Source organism: Callospermophilus lateralis, chromosome 11, assembly GCF_048772815.1.
Source record: "Callospermophilus lateralis isolate mCalLat2 chromosome 11, mCalLat2.hap1, whole genome shotgun sequence".
Taxonomy (NCBI): Eukaryota; Metazoa; Chordata; class Mammalia; order Rodentia; family Sciuridae; genus Callospermophilus; species Callospermophilus lateralis.
The window spans coordinates 19,865,358-19,885,706 of record NC_135315.1 but is presented as its reverse complement, the minus strand read 5'-3'; the positions used below and the strand labels follow the sequence as shown (position 1 = coordinate 19,885,706).

At 41.0% G+C, this 20,349-nt stretch overlaps 1 protein-coding gene across 3 annotated transcripts in view; it reads left to right on the top strand.

Annotated features, from left to right (window-relative positions):
• Positions 1–20,349, top strand: part of Atp6v0a1 (ATPase H+ transporting V0 subunit a1) — a 57,683-nt gene that overhangs the window by 29,300 nt on the left and 8,034 nt on the right. For all 3 annotated transcript variants that reach the window (XM_076871194.1, XM_076871193.1, XM_076871195.1), the window contains 8 exons: positions 790–940; positions 2,904–3,043; positions 3,353–3,510; positions 3,949–4,039; positions 6,936–7,054; positions 8,510–8,726; positions 9,101–9,208; positions 14,405–14,512. In XM_076871194.1, coding sequence (XP_076727309.1) covers positions 790–940; positions 2,904–3,043; positions 3,353–3,510; positions 3,949–4,039; positions 6,936–7,054; positions 8,510–8,726; positions 9,101–9,208; positions 14,405–14,512 — 1,092 coding nt within the window. The remainder of the gene's footprint in view (positions 1–789; positions 941–2,903; positions 3,044–3,352; positions 3,511–3,948; positions 4,040–6,935; positions 7,055–8,509; positions 8,727–9,100; positions 9,209–14,404; positions 14,513–20,349) is intronic.

The following is a 20,349-nucleotide window of genomic DNA, read 5'->3' as shown; positions in this document are numbered from 1 at the left end:
CATGTTATATGTAGCCTAGAATACTATTGTTTTACAAATGTGGAAATTGCAGGTCAGTAAGTAAAGTGAAGTGAGAAAGCCAGCAAAGAAGGGAGTAGTGGTTAGTGAGCAGGAGGGGACTGCTAAGGAAAAGAAATTTGCACTGGAGAGAAGAGGAAGAGTTTCAGTGTTGGACCTGCACATGGCAGACAGGGCCTTTGCATCTGCTGATGAGCCAGGCACCTTGAAGGAGCCTGCTGGGCCAGACTGCAGGGGTAAGGAAGGGAGGAGAAGGTAGTGGACGAGAGGCAGAGTGCATTGCTTTCTTCAGAGAAGGAGGAGAAAACAGCAGTACTCATAGAAAGGCGGATGTGAAGGAGGTTCCGTGTTTTCATTGGTTACACATTTTAGAGTTTATTTATGTTCATCTATGTTGCCCAGGCCAGTCTCAGCTTCTGTGTTCAAGTGTTCCACCTGCCTCAGCTTACCAAATTCTGAGACTACAGATACATGCCATTGTATTCCGCTTAAAGTTAAAATTTTTTTTCACAAGAAGGATATACATCCCCATACTTAGTTGAACTTTCATTATAAATTTACATTTAGTTCCAGTTTCTCCAAGGATTGGGAAAAATAGCCTATAGTCTTATTTATTCATAAGTTTTATTGATATATAATTTACGCAAGAGATAATACATAGATTTTATGCGTACAACTTGAGTTTTGGTGTATATATATATACACACACCCATATAGCCACCACAAGTAGGCGTATAATCTAATTTTGATACCTGTGCTGATGTTTCCCAGGAACACAGTGGTTCCACTGTGCCCTCCATTCTGAACAGGATGCAGACAAACCAGACTCCTCCAACCTACAACAAAACCAACAAGTTCACATACGGCTTTCAAAACATAGTAGATGCTTATGGAATTGGGACTTACCGAGAGATAAACCCAGGTAAAATGTCTGAAAGGTAAAATGTCTGAATTGTTTTCCTCTAGAAGTTTTTGTGTGTTTTAGTCTTTTAACACTTCACTTTGAACACTTTTGAACAACTGGCTTAAAACTAAAGATGCTGTTAAGACCTCAGCTCGTGTGTAATACCTGTGAAGGGGTGCCCATTTGACATAAGCAGTTTGTGCTGATAATGGTCAATAACTGCTATATTTTCTTTTTCTAACCTTGGAAAAGGGAAGACAGAAGGAAGCCATTTTTAAATATAAGACATCTTTTATCATCTCATGGCTCTTTTTTATTGTTTTGGTTTTTTGTTGTTGTTATTTTGGTACTAGGGATTGAACCCAGGGGCACTTAACCAATGAGCCACATCCCCAGCCCTTTTTATTTTGAGACAGGATCTCAGTTCCCTAGGGCCTTGCTAAGGCTGGCTTTGAACTTGTGATCCTCCTGCCTCGATGAGATTACAGGAATGCACCAGTATGCCCAGCCAGATGGTACTTCTTTAAGAGCTTATTGAATTGAATTTTTTTTTTTTTTTTTTTGAACCAGGATTGAACCTAGGGTTGATCAACCACTGAGCCACATCCCCAGCCCTCCAGCCCTTTTTATGTTTTATTTTGAAAGTTTCACTAAGTTGCTTAGAACCTCGCTTAGTTGCTGAGGTGGGCTTTGAACTTGTGATCTTTCTGCCTAAGCCTCCTAAGCCACTGGAATTATAGGCATGTGCCACCATGCCCAGCTTGAATTGGACTCTTGCACGTGCCTTCACAGCCATAAAATACCCATTTATAGCAGCTGCCTTAAGAAAAATGTTTTTTCCTAGCCAGGCATGGTGGCACATGCCTATAATCCCAGTGACTTTGGAGGCTGAGGCAGGAAGATTGCAAGTGAAAGGACAATTTAGTGAGACTTTTTCCTCAAAATAATTTTAAAAGGACTGGGGTTGTAACTTGGTGATAAAGCACCCTGGGTTCAATTTCCAGTTCAGAAAAAAAAAAAAAAAAAAAAGACACAAAAGAAAAATATTTCTCTAAGATGTCTTATATTCAAAAATGGCTTCCTCCTGTCTTCCCTTTTCCAAGGTTAGAAAAACAAAATATAGCAGTTATTGACCATTATCAGCAAAAATCATTTCTCTCCTCTGTTTGGAGAGGTAATTATTAATCAAGAGTCTGAGGGGCAGGGGATGTGGCTCAAAGTGCTTTTCTAGCATATATGAGGCCCCAGATTCAATCTTCAGCACTGCTTAAAAAAAAAAGTTTGAGGATTTGTCTTCAGATGTAGCCTTCTGCAGGATCTTTGTTCTGCTTCTAGGCTCTTTCCTCATTGCTTAGATGGTAGGTAGCTTCATTCTGCTCAGAAATTGGTTGCTTACAAAGAGAAGACAGCTGGCATGTTCTAGGAACAGTGTCCTAGGGGTTGAAAGAAGGTAATGGGACAAACCACAGTGCTACCAAAGCTTCCTTTTCATTTCCTGTGTTCTTAGTTTAAAATGTTAGCAGAAGCACATTATTTCATTAGCTGCTTTGTGAGGGTGTAGAGTTTCTGCCATGAAAGATTTTCCCTCAGAGTTCATCTGTTCAACAACCTGGGAATAAGCCACTTTATACTGATGTTAATTAAAACATGGAGAAGAATGTGATATTTTGGGAATTGTGCTTTCTTTTATTATCTATCTATCTATCTATCTATCTATCCATTTATTATTTATTTTTGGTGCTAGGGATTGAACCCAGGAGCACTCAACCACTGAGCCATGTCTCCAGTCCTTCTTTTGTATTTAGCGACAGGGTCTCACTGAGTTGCTTAGGGTCTCACTAAGTTGCTGAGGCTGGCTTTGAATGAGTGATCTTCCTTCCTCAGCCTCCCAAACTGCTGGAACAATAGGCAGGCACCACCATGCCCAGCTTGTGCTTTCTTTAATGTACTTGGTGATTTTCTTTCTTTGGTTTCTTTGTAGCTCCATATACCATCATCACTTTCCCTTTTCTATTTGCTGTGATGTTTGGAGATTTTGGCCATGGCATTTTGATGACCCTTTTTGCTGTGTGGATGGTGTTAAGGGAGAGCCGGATCCTCTCCCAGAAGAATGAGAATGAGGTAATGTTTAAGTTATATCTGTATTTGACTGAAGTGTTTATGATTTTTTAGGCATTCATTATGAAATTATGGTCAAAAAGTCTTTTATGATAAATTTATCAAAAGGGGATAGAATAAGTTCATTTTTTACTAGAGAGACCATGTGCTGTACAAGCAAATTTCTCTTCACATTGTATTTGATCTATACTTCAAGCTGTCTGAACCAGGATGGAGTAAAGTAGCACCAGAGGCTAGTGTATTCTAAATAACATTGTCACTGCATGAGCTGAAGTGAGTGCATTCTCATTATTTCTTTTTTCTGATTCCCAGATGTTTAGCACTGTGTTCAGTGGTCGATACATTATTCTATTGATGGGAGTTTTCTCCATTTATACTGGCCTCATCTATAATGACTGCTTTTCCAAGTCTCTTAATATCTTTGGGTCATCCTGGAGTGTGCGACCAATGTTCACCAAATATAATTGGACGTAAGTTACGGAAGAAGCTAAAAGTCAAAACATAATCCTTTCATGTTGAGCTCTGATTTGTAAGACAAGCAATAAACTAATACCCTGTTAGGAAGTGGTTGATGATATCCCTATTTCAGAAGAATGCAGTATTTTGTCTTGTTTATACTCCAACTTGTGAAGCGCTTTATGATTTGTTCTCCAAGTATCAAGGAACCAAGACTATAAATTAAGTGCATTTTGAGAGGGTGGAGGCAGAATTAAAAAGCAGATTCCTCAAATTCCCTACTTAGTTATATATATATGTTTTTAATTTTTGTGTGTGTTATTCTTGACTACTAGTCCATCTTTTATTAAAGAGACAAGATTGCTGTAGTAGTTTCTTTTGGGTTATTTTATGAACCCTAGTAGTTTCCCTTCTTGATCAAAAATAAATAGGTTTTTCTCCTAACACGATAGGGAGGAGACTCTTCGGGGAAACCCTGTTCTCCAGCTGAACCCAACTGTCCCTGGAGTTTTTGGTGGGCCATACCCTTTTGGTATTGATCCGGTAAGAGTATTCTTTCTCATATGCTATTTTCACTTGTAACCCTGAAATGAGAGAATTAAAGTGAAGATAGTTACTTGCTTTTTAGTGACACATTTTTAGAAAACCTTGATTTATTTGTTCAGAGTACTTCAAAGTCAGGAGAGACTCACACTTCTTGTTTATTTCTTTTCTTTTTTGTGGTACTGGTTATTTAACCCAGGGGCACTTAACAATGGAGTTATATCTCCAGTTCTTTTTATTTTTTTATTTTGAGACAGGTTCTTGCTAAGTTACTGAGCCTGGCCTCAAACTTGCAATCCTCTTGCCTCAGCATCCCAAGTCACTGAAATTACAGGAGTATGCTACCATGCCCAGCATTACTTATTTCTGAGGTGGCAAATATTGACTCTGGGAAGGCTGATTTTTCAAGATCCCTTCCCAGTATGTTTAGCAGAAGGTTTAACAAAGCTGAAATACTTCTTTCCTATGGATTTCAGACTGTTTTTTCTTTGCTAAAGTTGCAAACTTAAAAAAAAAAATTATCTTTTATTTTTTTTTTAAATACTTTGGCAAATAAAATATCATCAATCAATTTTGGGGGAGGCAGGTACCAGAGATTGAACTCGGGGGCACTCAACCACTGAGCCACATCCCCAGCCCTATTTTGTATTTTAATTAGAGGCAGGGTCTCACTGAATTGCTTAGTGTCTCACTTTTGCTAAGGCTGGCTTTGAATTTGCAATCATCCTGCCTCAACCTCTGAGCTGCTAGTATTACAGGAATGCACCACTGTACCCGGTAGATGAACTCTTTTTGGAGAGGACAGTTCAAATAGAAAAGATGCTGAGCTAGGAGGTACAAGCTCTGTCTTAGTCTGCAGAGCTTGCACTTTTGCCTTAAGATGACCGTGGGGATTCAGGGAAGGTTTTGGCACGGGAGGATGATTAGATGAGAGCCATGGTTTAGGCAGCGTGAACAGATGGCCCAATGGAGGCAGATAAAACTGTCAGACAGTATTAACAAGCATTCAAGCCTTAGGTAATAGGAGCTACAGAAGTTGATAGTGAAAGATAAAGGAGGCTGGGCATGGTAGCACCCACTTCTACAACCTGTAATTCTAGCTACTTGGGAGGCTGAAGCAGGAGAATTGCAAGTTCAAGGCCAATTGAGGCAATTTGGAAAGAACCTGTTTCAAAATTTAAAAATAAATAAAAAGGGGAGAATAGTTCAGTGGTAGAGCACCTCTGGATTCAATCCTCATTACTGAAGAAAAAAAAATATATATATATGAGATCTGGGGGTGTAGCTCAGTTGTACAGTACTTGCCTAAAATGTTCCAGGCCTGTGTTCTGTCTCCAGCACTGCTTGCTCATGCACACACAGATAGATGGAACAACATCATCAAGGAATATGATCAGTAAAACAGGTGTGGGGTAATCTGCAAGATAAATAACCCAGTTTCTTAAAAAAATATTTATATTTTGTAGGGAACAAAAAAGGAAAAATAGAAGGAGAACCTATAGATTAGAGACTTAAAAACTAAATCAGCGGGCTGGGGATGTGGCTCAGGCGGTAGCGCGCTTGCCTGGCATGTGTGCGGCCCGGGTTCGATCCTCAGCACCACATGCAAACAAAGATGTTGTGTCTGCCGATAACTAAAAAATAAATATTTAAAAAAAAAAAAACCAAATCAGCTATCACAGTGTAAGATCTTAATTGGACTTTGCATTAAATAAATGAACTCCAAAAAATGGTCTGGACAAAATCAGAGAAATTTGAATGTTGAATGTTTTATGATATTAAAGAATCATTATTAGGGTTGGGTGTTAGCTCATTGATAGAACATATGCTTAGCAGAACCCTGAGTTCAATCCCCAGCACACACACACACAAAAAGAATAATGCTTTTTGGTGTGGTGACTGTATTATGGATATTTTTTTAAAAAGGAATCCTTATCTGGGCATGGTGGCATATGCCTATGATCCCAACCAATAAGTACAGTGGCTGAGGCAGGAGGGTACATGTTTGAGGCCAGCTTTGGCAACTTAGCAAGACCTTGTCTGAAAAAATTAAAAGGACTGGGGCTGGGTACAGTGGTACACGCTTGTAAACCCAGTGATTCGGGAGGCTGAAGATTACAAATTCAAAGTCAGTCTCAGCAATTTAGTGAGGCCCTAAGCAACTTAGTGAGACCCTGCCTTAAAATAAAAAAATAAAAAGGATGAGGGATATAGCTTAGTGATAAAGTACTCTGGGTTCAATCCCTAGTATCAAAAAACAAAAACAAAAAAGCACTGGGGATATGACTCAATGATAAAGCACCCCCAGATTCAATTCCAAGTATCAAAATTTAAAGGGATGGGGATGTAGCTTACTTTCCTAGCATGTGTGAGGTCACCAGCACCACACAAAACGTCTTACCTTTCAGAAATCCGTACTAAAATATTTACAGGTAAAATGATCTGATATCTAGACTTTGCTTCAAAATAATATAAAAGTGGGAAGTGGGCATGATGAAATATATTGGTATGAATCCATAAATTGATAGAATTGTTGAATTTGACTGATACAGCAGTTTATTTTTCTGTTTAAATATAGGTTTAGAATGTTCCATTTAAAAAACAAACAAAAAAAACCCTTAGCTGAATATGGTAATGTATGCTTATAATCCCAGATACTTAGGAAGCTAAATCAGTAGGCTTGCAAATTCAAAGCCAGACTGGGCAATTTACCAAGATTCCATCTCAAAGTAAAAATACAAAGGGCTGGGGATGTTGTCCATTGCTTGCCTAACATGAGGAAAGCCCCGGGTTCAATAAATAAAACAAACAAACAAATGTTTTAATCAGATGAATAATATTTTTCCATTTGAGAATTCTTTGTGTAATACCTTTTTGTTTTATTGGGTCGTGACAGATTTGGAACATTGCTACCAATAAGCTGACCTTCCTCAACTCCTTTAAGATGAAGATGTCTGTTATTCTTGGTATCATCCATATGATGTTTGGAGTCAGTCTGAGCCTTTTCAACCATATGTGAGTTGCTCTGTTCCTTTATTCATAAGAGAGTGCATAGTCGCTGGGATGTGGTGACACACACCTATAATCACAGAGATTTGGGAAGCCAAGGCAGGAGGATTGCAAATCTTTTCGGGGGGGCGGGCTGAGGGGGGGGAGAGGGAGTGGTTTACTGAGAATTGAATTCAGGGCCACTCAACCATTGAGCCCTATTTTTTTTTTTTTTTGTATTTTACTTAAGACAGGGTCTCACTGAGTTGCTTAATGCCTTGCCATTGCTGAGGTTGGCTTTGAACTTGAGATCCTTCTGTCTCAGCCTCCTGAGCTGCTTGGGATTACAGGCATTTGCCATTGCACCTATCCGAGGATTACAAGTTTAAAACCAGCTTTAGCAACTTAGCAAGACTCTAAGCAACTTAGCGAGACCCTGTCTCAAAATAAAAAGTGCTGGGCTGGGGATTTGGCTCAAGCAGTAGCGCGCTCACCTGGCACGCGTGCGGCCCAGGTTTGATCCTCAGCACCACATACAAACAAAGATGTTGTGTCCGCCGAAAACTTAAAAAAAAAAAAATTAAAAAACTTAAAAAACTCTCTCTCTCTCTTTAAAAATAAATAAATAAATAAAAAGTGCTGGGAATGTGGCTTATTGGTTAAGCACCCCTGGATTCCATCCCCGGTACAAAAAAAAAAAAAAGAATGAATTATTTAGAAAATGCTTTTGCCTAAAGACATCGTATCATATTTGGGGAGGCATTAACAACTCAGAACCTGACTGTATTATAGAAGTAATTTTTCAAAAATCTTATGGTCTTAAATGAAGCTAAATTGTAGTCCCTTAGCAGTTTGCAGCAGCAGTAAATTTTTTTTTTTTTTAGGTTTTTTAGTTGTTAATGGGCTTTATTTATATGCAGTGCTGAGAATCGAACCCAGTGTCTCACACATACTAGGCAAGTGCTCTACTGCTGAGCCACAACCCCAGCCCAGCAGTAAAAATCTTTGAAAGCAAATTAGTAGGCAGTTTTCATCAAATTGAGTGAATTATTTTTCTTCCTTAATGTGAAACTCACTTAAAGTTATAAACTGTAGTCCCAAAGTACACTAAATTTTTTAGTCTCTTTCTCATGGAGAGAATGGTGGGCATGGTTCTGAAGCCATTCAAGACCCAGAAATTTGAAAGTGGTAGTTAATTCTGCATTGTCTCTGTTGCTTCCAGTGCTTCTGGGTGCTGCTGTTGTTTAAAGTGATACAGACAGAATTGAGGGAGCCAGACTGGGCGACATAGCAAGACCCTCTCTCAAAAAGGGCCAGGGAAGTAACTCATTGCTTGCCTGGCATGAGGGAAGCGCTGGGTTCAGCCCCCCATAACATAAAAGTGCTCCTGGGTGAAAAATGTAGTGAATATTATATTCAGTGAAGGAGTGGCCCTGGTCTATTGAGCCATAATCTTCATTTTTTTCCTCTTTCCCTTTTTAGCTATTTCAAGAAGCCCCTGAATATCTACTTTGGATTTATTCCTGAAGTGATCTTCATGTCCTCTTTGTTTGGCTACTTGGTTATCCTAATTTTTTACAAATGGACAGCCTATGATGCTCATTCTTCTGAGAACGCACCTAGCCTTCTGATCCATTTCATCAACATGTTCCTCTTTTCCTATCCGGATTCTGGTATTTCGATGCTGTATTCTGGACAGGTGTGTCAACCCAGAGGGTGGCTCTCATTGGTCGTCAAGAAGCCACATGTTTCTCTGACCCTAAAAAAACCTAAAATCCCTTTCTGTAATATTTAGTTTTAGGCCCATACACCCAGATATAAATTGAGACCATTTGTCTTATCTTGGAGGGTTCACTGTCATTTCTATATCCAGAAAAGATGAAATTTAGAGCTATCCTCTTATGGAACAATTCTCAAGTTTGCCACAGCATCTGTTAAGTAATATGAGACACTAGACAGTGTTATTAACATATCAGGAAGAAAGAACTGTTTGGAAGAAATTTGTGCTGGATTTAGAAACTGTACATCTGATTAATGTACTTTAAAGTGACGTGCCCTGTCCTTATTTTGCAGAAAGGAATTCAGTGTTTCCTGGTAGTGGTTGCTCTACTATGTGTACCTTGGATGCTACTATTTAAGCCACTGGTTCTTCGCCATCAATATTTGAGGAGGAAGCATTTGGTAAGTGTATATCTACTATTAAAAATTACTAGACTTTTTTTTTTTTAAATCTAGGTAATAAGACTGGGGATGTAGCTCAGTTGTAGAGTACTTGTCTAGCATATGTGAGGCCATAAGTCCAATCCTCAGTACTGCAAAAAGAAATAAACAAATAAATAAGTAAATAACAAGATGATTTCTCAGATGATATAATTAGCTGTGCACAAATCTGTACACTCTTAAAACACATTCATGTTATATCCCAGCATGAGAACTAGGCCTGCCAAAGTCAGTATTATATACTTGCTGCTCAGACATATGGATTCAGCTTTAGTAGCTGGGTTAGAACAAATCACAAGTTTTTACCTTTCCTGGTCATGTTTTATTCATGCTGTGCTCATCAGAATCCAGGCCTGAACCTGTCTAGATGCAGCATCAGCCAAAACAAAGTTGCAAAAGCTACAGACAGGTGAACCCACTCATGTGATTTGCCTGGGTGACCACAGGAATGACACTGAGACTTTTTTTTTTTTTTTTTTTTAATTATACTTCAACCAACCAACACATCTGGGCAAAAGGTTTGGTTTAAAGCATGTTTTTTTTCCCCCCAAAGCAACATATATGTATGTTTGCTTAATGTATATGTGCATATGAATTCTACACACACACACACACAAAGTTAGAATTGCCAGACATTCAGTGTTTGTAATTTCTGGCTATCCAGTAATGATTACATATTGCACTGACTGAGAAAACCCAAAAGATCTTGTTGCATGACTCTCATGTAGCTGTGAGATTTTCCCTCCTATTGGAGAGCAGTTGAATTACAAGACCCTTCTCCCTTTTCTGACCATCTTCATCCTTCCATGTACCCTCCATTCGTCTCCCCTTTCCCTTTCTCCCTCTTTTGTTTTCTTCTCCCTTCTTCTTTTCTTCCATTCACTATCAGGAAGGGCAACCTGTGGAGGCCCCAGTCAGCCCAACCCCGAGCCAACAGGGACTAGAGGCAGCAGCGGCTGCAACAGTGAGTGAATTAAATCCAGCAAACCAAAATTTGTGTTAAGGAGGTGGCAAACAGTGCAGCAGAATTTTTTTTTTTTTAACACGGTTGAGAGCTTGGGACATGTGCACTCTTGGGAAGTATGTCCTTGTTCCTCATTGAGATGATGACAGAAGAGCTTTCCATCTCTTAAGAATAGATTCTGGTATCATCTTTACTTGATCTACTAAGTTTCTATTCAAATATGTAAGTACAGTTCTATCCATGGGAGTGAAGTGGCTGTTGTACCCTCTCCGAGTCCCATCATCTTAAACCAAAATGGCAGCTCTTGGACTCATCTACTTTTGTGTCTGTATTTTGTGACCATGTATTGGATGATTTTTCAACAGGGAGGCAAAAACATCTCTGTGATTCTTAAACTGGTTTTCCTGTACTTTAGAGTTCTGCTTCAGAATGATTCTTAGACTTTGGGTCCTTTTTAGCAAAATTATTTAATGCTCTTTAAAGTGAGAATGTGTACATGTTTCCTTTTTGTGAAAGACTCAGAAACCCTTATGTCCTCAGCTGTTTCAGTGAGACCTCCACTTTTCCATGTGTCTTGTGCCTACTGTATATCCAGTGTAGTAACCAAAGTCATCTTCTGTCTTGATTTTCCCCTCTTCTGATACTAAGTTGTGATTCAGTAATAACACTTTGAATGTTAGCATTTGAGTATTTGTCCTTAAAAAACATCTTTTAACCACAATCTCATAATGCACTAATATCAAATTAGCTCAGTATATTCTAGATTATGAATCTACAAGATTTAAAAAAGAATCTCCCTAGTGGTGATTATGGTGATTACTCATGTACTTCCATGTTCTAGTAGCATATACTCCTTTAACGAAAATAAAGTATTTAGATGGATAACCATTTCCTCCAATAGGTGTTCCTGATCCTTTTGGAAAAATGCTTAGCCCTCCTACTAGAACTACTCTAAAGGGGCTGGTATTTTGGGTCAAAAGAAATTTTAATCAAGTGTAGGGGCTTACTTTCTTTTTCCTGTAAGAAATAAAACCCTTAAAACACATACAGCCCATTATTAATGTTCTTTCCGTGCACTTTTATTTCTGCTAGTCTTAGCATCATAAAGTACTTCTGAGAAGGTCTTGGTGCTTTTAAACCTGGCAGTGACTTCTACGATAAATTCCAACTCAAAAATCCCAGTCTGGAGCCCTTCACATTCTTAGTGTCTTCTTATCTCAGTGGTTCTTTAACCAAACATCTGCTTCTGGGGAGCAGCCCATTCAATGGCTTCAGGATGACCACTTTACAAGAAGGGCTCTAGATTCTTAATGCCAGAGGGCTGAGTATTTGAACATGGATTTGGTTTTTGTCCTCTTAGTTGTCTGTGAGTGGTGTATCACAGTTTTAATTTCCGTTTTTGTGCTGATGTGTGTCTTTCATCCCCCATCCATAAATCTTACTCTCTGCATTCTGAAGAGGTACTTGTTATTGTCTGGCTGGGAGGTTTAACCTGTCTGCCCTCACTTTATCTGCTGGTTGGAAAAGCAGAAAAGCCTTTTGCTTTGGTAGCTTTGAATCCTGAAACCATCCTGAAGCCTATAACCCAGCTCAGGACACACTGGAGTTCCCTCTTGTGCCCCTATTTTGGGAGGAGGCACTGAGGATATAACCCAGGGATGCTCTATCACTAAGCTACAGACATACCCAGCCTTTTGTTGTTGTTATTATTTTTTTTTTTGTGGGGGGTATTGGGGATTGAACTCAGGGGCACTTGACCACTAAGCCATATCCCCGGCCCTGTTTGTATTTTTATTTAGAGACAGGGACTCACTGAATTGCTTAGCGCCTTGCCAAGTTGCTGAGTCTGACTTGGAACTTGCGATCCTCCTGCCTCAGCCTCAGGAGCCACTGGGATTACAGGCATGCACCACTATGCCTATTTTTAATTTTGAGACAGGGTCACAGTAATTTGTGGAGGCTGGCTTCAAGTTTGCAATTCTCCTACTTGAGTCTCCCAGTCACTGAGATTACAGGGCTGTACCACTGCTCCCAGCTTTTGTGCTTTTTTTTTTTTTTTTTTTTTTTTTACATTTTTAGTCCCTGTTTTGAGAGTGGTCAGGTATCTTTTGTGCCTTATCTGGAGGTACACAGGTTTCAGTGGTTCCCAAATATGACTACATATCAGAATCACCCATAAACTTTGGGTTGGTTTCTTAGGGTATTAAAACAAAATAGATAAATGGAAGAAGAAATAAAAGTGATCCATGGTCCAGACAATCCCCTGTTGACACTTTGAAAAATAAAATAGTAGGTACGCTTGGCTGGAGAGTATGCATAGTAATAACTAAGAAGAAAACATCGGTTCCCACTGCAGTTTTCCTCCTCCTCCAGGGTATTATTAATAGGGAGGGGCTTTGCCTCTAGCATATATCTGTCATCTTTGGATACAATTTGTGTGTGTGTGTGTGTGTGTGTGTGTGTGTGTATGTATGTGGGTGTGGGAAAACACATTAAGAGTTGGGTTTTAAACTGTGGCTCTTCTGCCCCTTATTATTTATTTATTTATTTATTTAAGATTGAATGTGTATTATTAGTTATTTCACAGTGATGCCTACTCTTTAAGTAGTCTGGCATTCCAGAGAATATTGTTGGATATGCCAAAATTACATAATCACTTTCTCATTGATGGATGTGTTGGTTATTCCCAATTCTTTGCCATTATAAACAATTTGGGGAATATCTTTAAATAGCTTATTAAAGTTTTGCAAGCATGTCACACAATGGGATTGCTCTATCCCAAATGGTACATGTGTTATACATTTTTATAGACTCTTCACAATGATTAGGTAATTTCTATGTGGGGGAATATTTTTTAAATATGGATTTACTGTGCCCCACCCTAGACCTACCATATTTATAATTTCTGGAGATAGTATTTGAAAGTTTTTTTTTAAGTATAGCTTCTAAGATGATTATAATGCTGCTGTTTTTTTGACCAGCATATGAGGACCACTGTTAGAAAAAGAGGGAGACTCTAACTGAGTGTGGAACCACATGCCTATAATCTCAACAACTTGGGAGGCTGAGGCAGGAGGATTATGAGTTTGAGGCCAGTCTCAGTAACTTAGCAAGGACCCATTTCAAAATAAAAAAGAGAGCTAGGGATATGGCTTAGGGGTAATGCCTAAGTATTTGAACACCGTTTAAATACTTGAGTTTAATCCCAAGTACCCCCACTCAGAAGAAGAAAAAGGGAGAATCTGTGCAAACATTGGGGTCTGAGCTAGCCAGTGAACTGTGGTAAAAGGGGTTGCCCAAAAGGTGAAGCTAAGGAGAAGAACCATAGGGTAGTTGGCCAAACCTTCTTGCACATTGTGCTGCTGCCCCATAGGCCATTTTGCAGGAGGATAGCCCTCCACCTCTTTCCTGGAGAGAGACTTATGAAATGGTTCTAGGGCTGCTTCTCAAGTTGACTTTAAAATTCTATCCAAACTTGAACACCCTTCTGCTGAAGACTGTACTTGTGAAGACAGAAGGAACAAACGCCAAGTCAGTTTCTACCCTGTAACAGTCATTTTAACACTCCAAAACTCTCCGAAACACCTCTTTGATCTGTTGTTATTTTTAAACTCAGTATTCTCTAGCCACAAATAAATGTACATTAAGTGAATGTACATTACTTTTTTTACTTCCCTAACCTAGACAGACCTTTGGTCCTGGGCAGAGATCCTGCACATTTCTGGGAGAGATTGCTAGAACTCCTGGGCTCCTATTGAAAGCTTATCAGACTAGCATGCACTCACTATGTCTCTTGGCTTCTCTCCCTCTTAGAAAGCCTAATCTTTATTTCCAACAAAATTTAAGCCCTTGCAGCCTTTACTGATAGAGGTGCACTTGTTAAGAGAGTGTGTTTGTATTCAGTTTTCATTCAAGCAGGGTTCTCGGCATCGATCAAGGCTAGGTTGATGCCTCTTGGTGCAGCTAGCTGAGGTGGTAAATTCAGGTTACCACCTGTAGGGTCTGGGGCAGTGGTGGTTGGGGTGGGAACGGTTGTTCATTTTTACTTAGCTGTTCATTTAGTGAGTTTTGCCCTTGTTGTTAGGATATATGCTCTTCTGAGGTTTGTATGTACTAACCATCGCCCTTCCTCACCTCACAGAATGTCACATTAAAGCCCAGGCAAATTCTACTCTTTCTGTTCATCTGTGTAGGGAACTCTCAACTTTGGTGGGATCAGGGTGGGCAACGGACCCACAGAGGAGGATGCTGAGATTATTCAGCATGACCAGCTCTCCACCCATTCAGAGGACGCAGAAGAGGTAAGATCCAGTGGTGTGGGCTTCCTCTCCTTCCACCTTGGGTCAGTCCTAGTCTTGTTTTCCTAAGAAGCTCACTCCAGTCTTCTTGAAAAGTAAAAATACTAATAATCAACTTGCCCTCTGGGCTGCTTAGGGTACCACAGCTTTTTCTGTGGGCCCTTGCTCTAACTCCAGTGTTGCCTATAGAGCCCACAGCAGCTTTGCTCTGCTCTTCTTGAATTCCATGGTGCATGCAGTACTCTGCACACAGTCTCAGCTGCTAACTGCTCTCCTCAGCCCAAGCAGCACCCAGAATCCCAGTTCTTGTTACCCGAAACAGACTACTCAGGATGGCTTCTTTGTCCCTTGATCCTTCTGACGGTTGTTCTGTTTACATTGTTAACCGAGTATAATCAATCAGTGGTACTTTTTAAGTCCTATGCTACTTATGTGTTCTTGTTGTAGATATTTTGTTTTTGTTATTATTATTATTTAAATATTTTTTTAGTTGTAGTTCGACACAATATCTTTATTTTATTTATTTATTTTTATTAGGTGCTAAGGATCAAACCCAGGGCCTTGCATGTGCTAGGCAAGCCCTCTAGCTCTGAGCCCCAGCCCCTTTATTATTACTTTTTATTTGCCTCTTTTTTTTTTTTATAGGTCATTACCTGACCCTTCATAGCATAAAGTCTCTGAATTGAACTATTAAATATTAACTATTCGTTTTACTTATTAAAACAGAATGTTCTTTTTTGTTTGTTTGTTTTGGTTTTTTTTTTCCCCCATTGTTTTGTGTGCTTTTGTTTTTTTGAGACAGAGTTTTGCTATATTTCCCAGTCTGGTCCCAAACTTGGGCTCCTCTTCCCTTGGGAAAATGTTCATTTTTAAAGTATAAATGAGTAGAAGACCTAGATTGAACTTTTCAGTCTGTCTGACCGCTTTCAACCGTGTATATGATTTTTTTTTTTTAATTGCAAGCATTGGGGTGCCTTTAAAAATATTTATCTTACTGCTCTCAGTTCCTGCTATTCTCATTTTGCGTGTGTAGACTAATTTATTAGTCCATGTAATGTTTGTTGCCAGTCCTCCCCAAGAAGCAGGCAGTAGTATGTGCTCATAACCTATGACCCTGTGTGTGGCCTGCATTCCCACTAAGTGTAAATTTGTGTTTTCAAGCCTACCGAGGACGAAGTGGTAAGACAAAAGCCTTCATGTTTATTTGGGGGCTTCTCTTTTCCCATCCTTGTGATCACTCTGACCCTGCAACACCCTGGGGCCACATACATGACACTGTGCATCCTGCATCTCACTGGCCATTTCTAACCAGTTTGTGAGCCTGTGTTCTGAAAAAGCTCATCTCCATTAACTGCATCTCATGTTGATCACCTCTGTCTTTGTGTCATTGACTTTGCAGATCTAATACCACTAAGAGTGGCTTTGAAGGAGCTGCAAGTAATGTCTGCACTGGCATTCTTGAAGTGACTTCCCTTGGGGGGCTAAGTCCCATTGGGTCTTCATGTTCCTCTCCTGTGATGTCATTGCGCTCCCACTGGGGGTAGCTGTGCGCCCTGCTCCTCTGAGTGCCTATGAGCATAGCTTACCCTTCCTCCCTGTCTGAGATGCAGCCAGCCACATCCTGCTGCCCTCATCAGCTTGATGCTTCCCCTTAGAACCACTAGACCCTTGCTGTACCTCCATGTGACCCAGTGGAGAGGGAGACAACTTTTAGGAGGCTTTGCCTCTCGGATGCATCCCAGGAAGAGTAATCTGTCTGGTGAAGAATTTATATATCAGACAAATGTTAAGAGCAACAGAATGAAAAGAAGTTTGGCTAAATATGCAGGCCACATCTAGAGTGGAAGGCCTTCTAGCTCAGCAATACTTCATTTGGCAACACATGTTCTGAATTGGGTGTTTAAAAGGCCTTGCTGCACTGTTTACATCTTTCCCCTACCCCCCACCCCCGAAAAACAAAACAAAACTTCTTCAAAATGCCTAGACCCTTCCTTTCCTGGCTCTCCCGGTCCTCTGTCTAAGGGCAGTGGAATGGGATTGGAAAACCTCACTGTCCTGTGTAAAACAGGGCAGTGCTTGTCTTCCTGACATTTGGAGAGGCTCCTTTGCTGGCATCAAGGATTTTCTTTGTTCTGTGCAGTCATTGGCTGAACTGCCTGGCATGATTGGGGAGACAGTGTTCCACGTTAGCAAGGAACCCAACCTTCTCCCAGTATCACCACCTCCCACAATATTGCATTCTAAATGTTGTCCTCATCGAGCACACAATGCATGGTCTTAGTCAGAATGGTTCAGCCAGCCATCTTTTATCAATGTCCTTGTTTGTAGCCATGTCCTTTGGGTTGGACAGTCAAAGAAGATAGACTCTAATTCAGCCTTCCCAGTCTTTGGCCACCCAACTCAGAGATTTAGTTTACTGTGGTTCCTTAATAGTCATAACATTGTATCTTTATCAGGCACTGATACTCTTCAGCCAAATTTAGGTATATCAGTTACATAATGATACTAAACAAAGAAAATTCCCTTAAAAAATCCAGCCTGCTTCTAGAATTTCCCCATTTTGCTTGGATGCAAACCCTTGTGTGTTCCATGTAGGACATTGTTCTCTCCCTGGGAAGCACTCATTTTAGTTGCAAATAAGGACCAGGACACTTGATAGTCTCAAAAGTTGTAACTAGGGGCTGGGGTTGTGGCTCAGCGGTAGAGAGCGCACCCCGCACATGTGAGACCCTGGGTTTGATCTTCAGCACCACATAAAAGTAAATAAGTGAAATTGAGGTATTGTGTCCAATTACAACTAAAAATAAATAAATATTTTTTTTAAAAAAAAAAGTTGTAACCACTCAGCAAGAGTCAGCAGCCCCCTCCCCACTGGCTTCTCATGAGGTGATTCACCAACTCATCCCCACACTCACCCACCTGTCCAAACACTCACCAACCCATCTAGTCATTCATTCACCTTCTGTGTGTCAAGCCATATGTTTAGTGCTGTAGAGACCAAGGGAAAAAAGCCCATAATTCTTGCCTTTAAGCATCTCCCAAAGTGGGGAGACAGTCTGGGTGGCGGATGCCATGATGGGCACTGCTCAGGATGCTGTGGGAGCACAGATAAGGCATTGAGAAACATTGGGATGAGGTTGGGAAGAATTCAGAAAAGGATTCCCTCAGGGACTTATTCCTGAGCATAGCCTGGCCAAGCAGGGGTTTCTGCGGGTGGAGATGAGCAGGTGTTCAGCTTGGCTGGAGCAGAGTCAGGAGTTGGAGGACTGGTGGGAGATGAGACTAGAGGTTTGGCAGAAACATGCCATAGTAGTTGTTGCCTCCTTGGGGCAACAGGAGCCATCAGAGAGTGGAAAAGCTGGAGCAGCACAGGCACATGTGCATTGCTGAACTAGCTCCAGGGTTAGAGTTGTAGGGGTTGTTGGGTTGGGGAGGGGCACAGTCTGAAGACAGGGATACCATCTAGTCTGATGTGATTCAGGAAAGAATTGGGCAGCCTGAAGTGAAGTAAGGCATTTATAGGAGGAGTTGGAAATGAAGTGGCCAATATGAGACATTAAGAAAGTAAAAGCTGGGGTGGGGTTGTGGCTCAGCAGTAGACTGCTCACCTAGCATGTACGAGGCCCTGGGTTCGATCGTAAGCACCACATAAAAATAAATAAAATAAGGATATTGTGTCCAACTATAACTAAAAATAAATCAAATAAACAACAACAAAAAAAACACAAAGTAAAAGCTGCTGAAGCTAGGTGCGGTGGTGCACACCTATAATCCCAGCAACTTGGAAAGCTAACGCAGGAGGATCAGGAGTTGAAGGCCAGCCTTAGCAACTTAGTGAGATCCTGTCTCAAAAAATAAAAAGGCACCTGTAATCCCAGCAGCTCAGGAGGCTGAGACAGGAGGATCATTAATTCAAAGCCAGCCTCAGCAATGGCGAGGTACTAAGAAACTCAGTGAGACCTTGTCTCTAAATAAAATACAAAATAGGACTGGGGATGTGGCTCAGTGGTTGAGTGCCCCTGAGTTCAATCCCTGGGACCCCAAAAATAAATAAATAAAATTTTTTTTTTTTTACTTATTTATTGTGGTGAAGCACCCCGGCTTCAAAAGCTAAGGTCCCAGTGCCTTAGTGAATATAGAGGGTGTGAGTAAGATAGACTGCCAGGATTGGACATGGAACGGAAATAGGTCTTTTTGGAGGCAGAGGGGAGCAGCTAATTAATTTTGTTCAGGTGGTGTTGAATCAAGGCCTGTGGTGTACCAGAAAGTAGAGTACAATAACACATAGCATAGCTAATTGAGAATAGGCAACAGGGAGATGGAGATGTTCATTTGGGACTGTTGAGGCCCTGAGTGGCAGTCCCACAGGAAAGACCTAAAGGGCTGAGGTTGGAACTCCAGGGAAACTCAGTGTTTAAGGAAGAACTGTGGTGGAGATGAATAAAGAATGTTCAGAAAGTTAGAATAATAAAGTCCAAGGGAAAGCAAGTGTCTCAAGAAGGAGGAAGTGACAGACACTACAGAAACACAGTCAAGGACATAGTATTTAACCATGGGGAGGTAAGGTGGCCACCTTCCTTAGAAGAAGGCAGAAGCCAAGATATGGAATGAATGGAGCCAGGGAAAGCTGAGATAAGCCTGCAGATGGGGAGTGCTCCTTGACTCATGGTTCCGTCCAAGTTGACTTCTGTGGGGCCAGTGCTGAGTGACATTGCTTCCAAATGCTGGGCTAGATTTTTCACTTCTCACATCACCTCAGAAACTATGACCAAGCAGGAAGATGGGAGTGAAGGAGAGGAGAAAGTGAGGATAATGCCTGGAAGGGTAGCTTCCCCGCCCCCCTTTCCTTTTTCAATGGGAGAATCCTGAGGGGAATAAAAATGCTAAAAAGGGCAGCTTCTCAGGGAGCCCCTGGGCGTCTTAGAGCTGTGGACTTGACTTCCCCTCAGCACAGACAGCAGTAGTGGGGAAAAGCTGTTCACAGTGTTGCTAGGGTTAAGCTACCTCAGGAAAACTAGGGTTACTGTGTTTTCAGGGTAGGTAAGAGATTCAAAGAGCCTGTTCCATGAGAAAAGTCCAGAAATAAGGCAGGACATAGTCAGAGGTGAAACAAAGTGAGGCATTCATGAGAGGTGGCGTGCTGGAACTGGTCCCACTGCACTTTGGCTTTACCAGCCTAGTCCCTAAATACAGTTTAGAAACTGGGGTGAAAAATAGACACTGACTTGAGGGCCAGGCAGTACCTGAGCCACAGGAGTCCTGAGGTCCATGAGGCTCCTAGGCTGGGCTCTAGGGAGGAGACCCAAGAAGGGGAATGTCCTGTGGTCTTTTATGGGCTATTGATTACTCCACCTGGGGCTTCTAGAATATACTATTCAAAAACCTGTATTTCCCCCAGTTGTTCTTGGAGCAGTCCTTAAAGTGGACTCCTCAGAGCCTGTTCTAGCCCACCTCTTTCTTTTAGAAATAATTCTTGATGTTGAAAGGAAAGCTGGAAGAAAGGGAGCATGAGGAAAACAAAAACCCAAGGCAAGCTGTTTGGCCTTAAGCAGCTATCCATGTGGGAATTGGTAAGACTGTCAAAATTTTCCGGGTAATGTTTTCAGAAGTTACAGAAGAAAAAGGTGATTTTGATCCCAAAAGGCTATAAAAGAATAAGTAAAGATGTCATAGAGGCTTAGTCTTCTGCAGGCTTGAGAATGCTGCCAGATTCCCAGCAGAGCTCCCTCGTGGGCATCAGCAGAAGGTGGGAATCAGCTGGGCTCAGTCCACTGACAAGTCCTTATGATCCCAAGCCCAGTCTTCCTCCCAACTGAGTGCCAGACACAGCACATACCTGA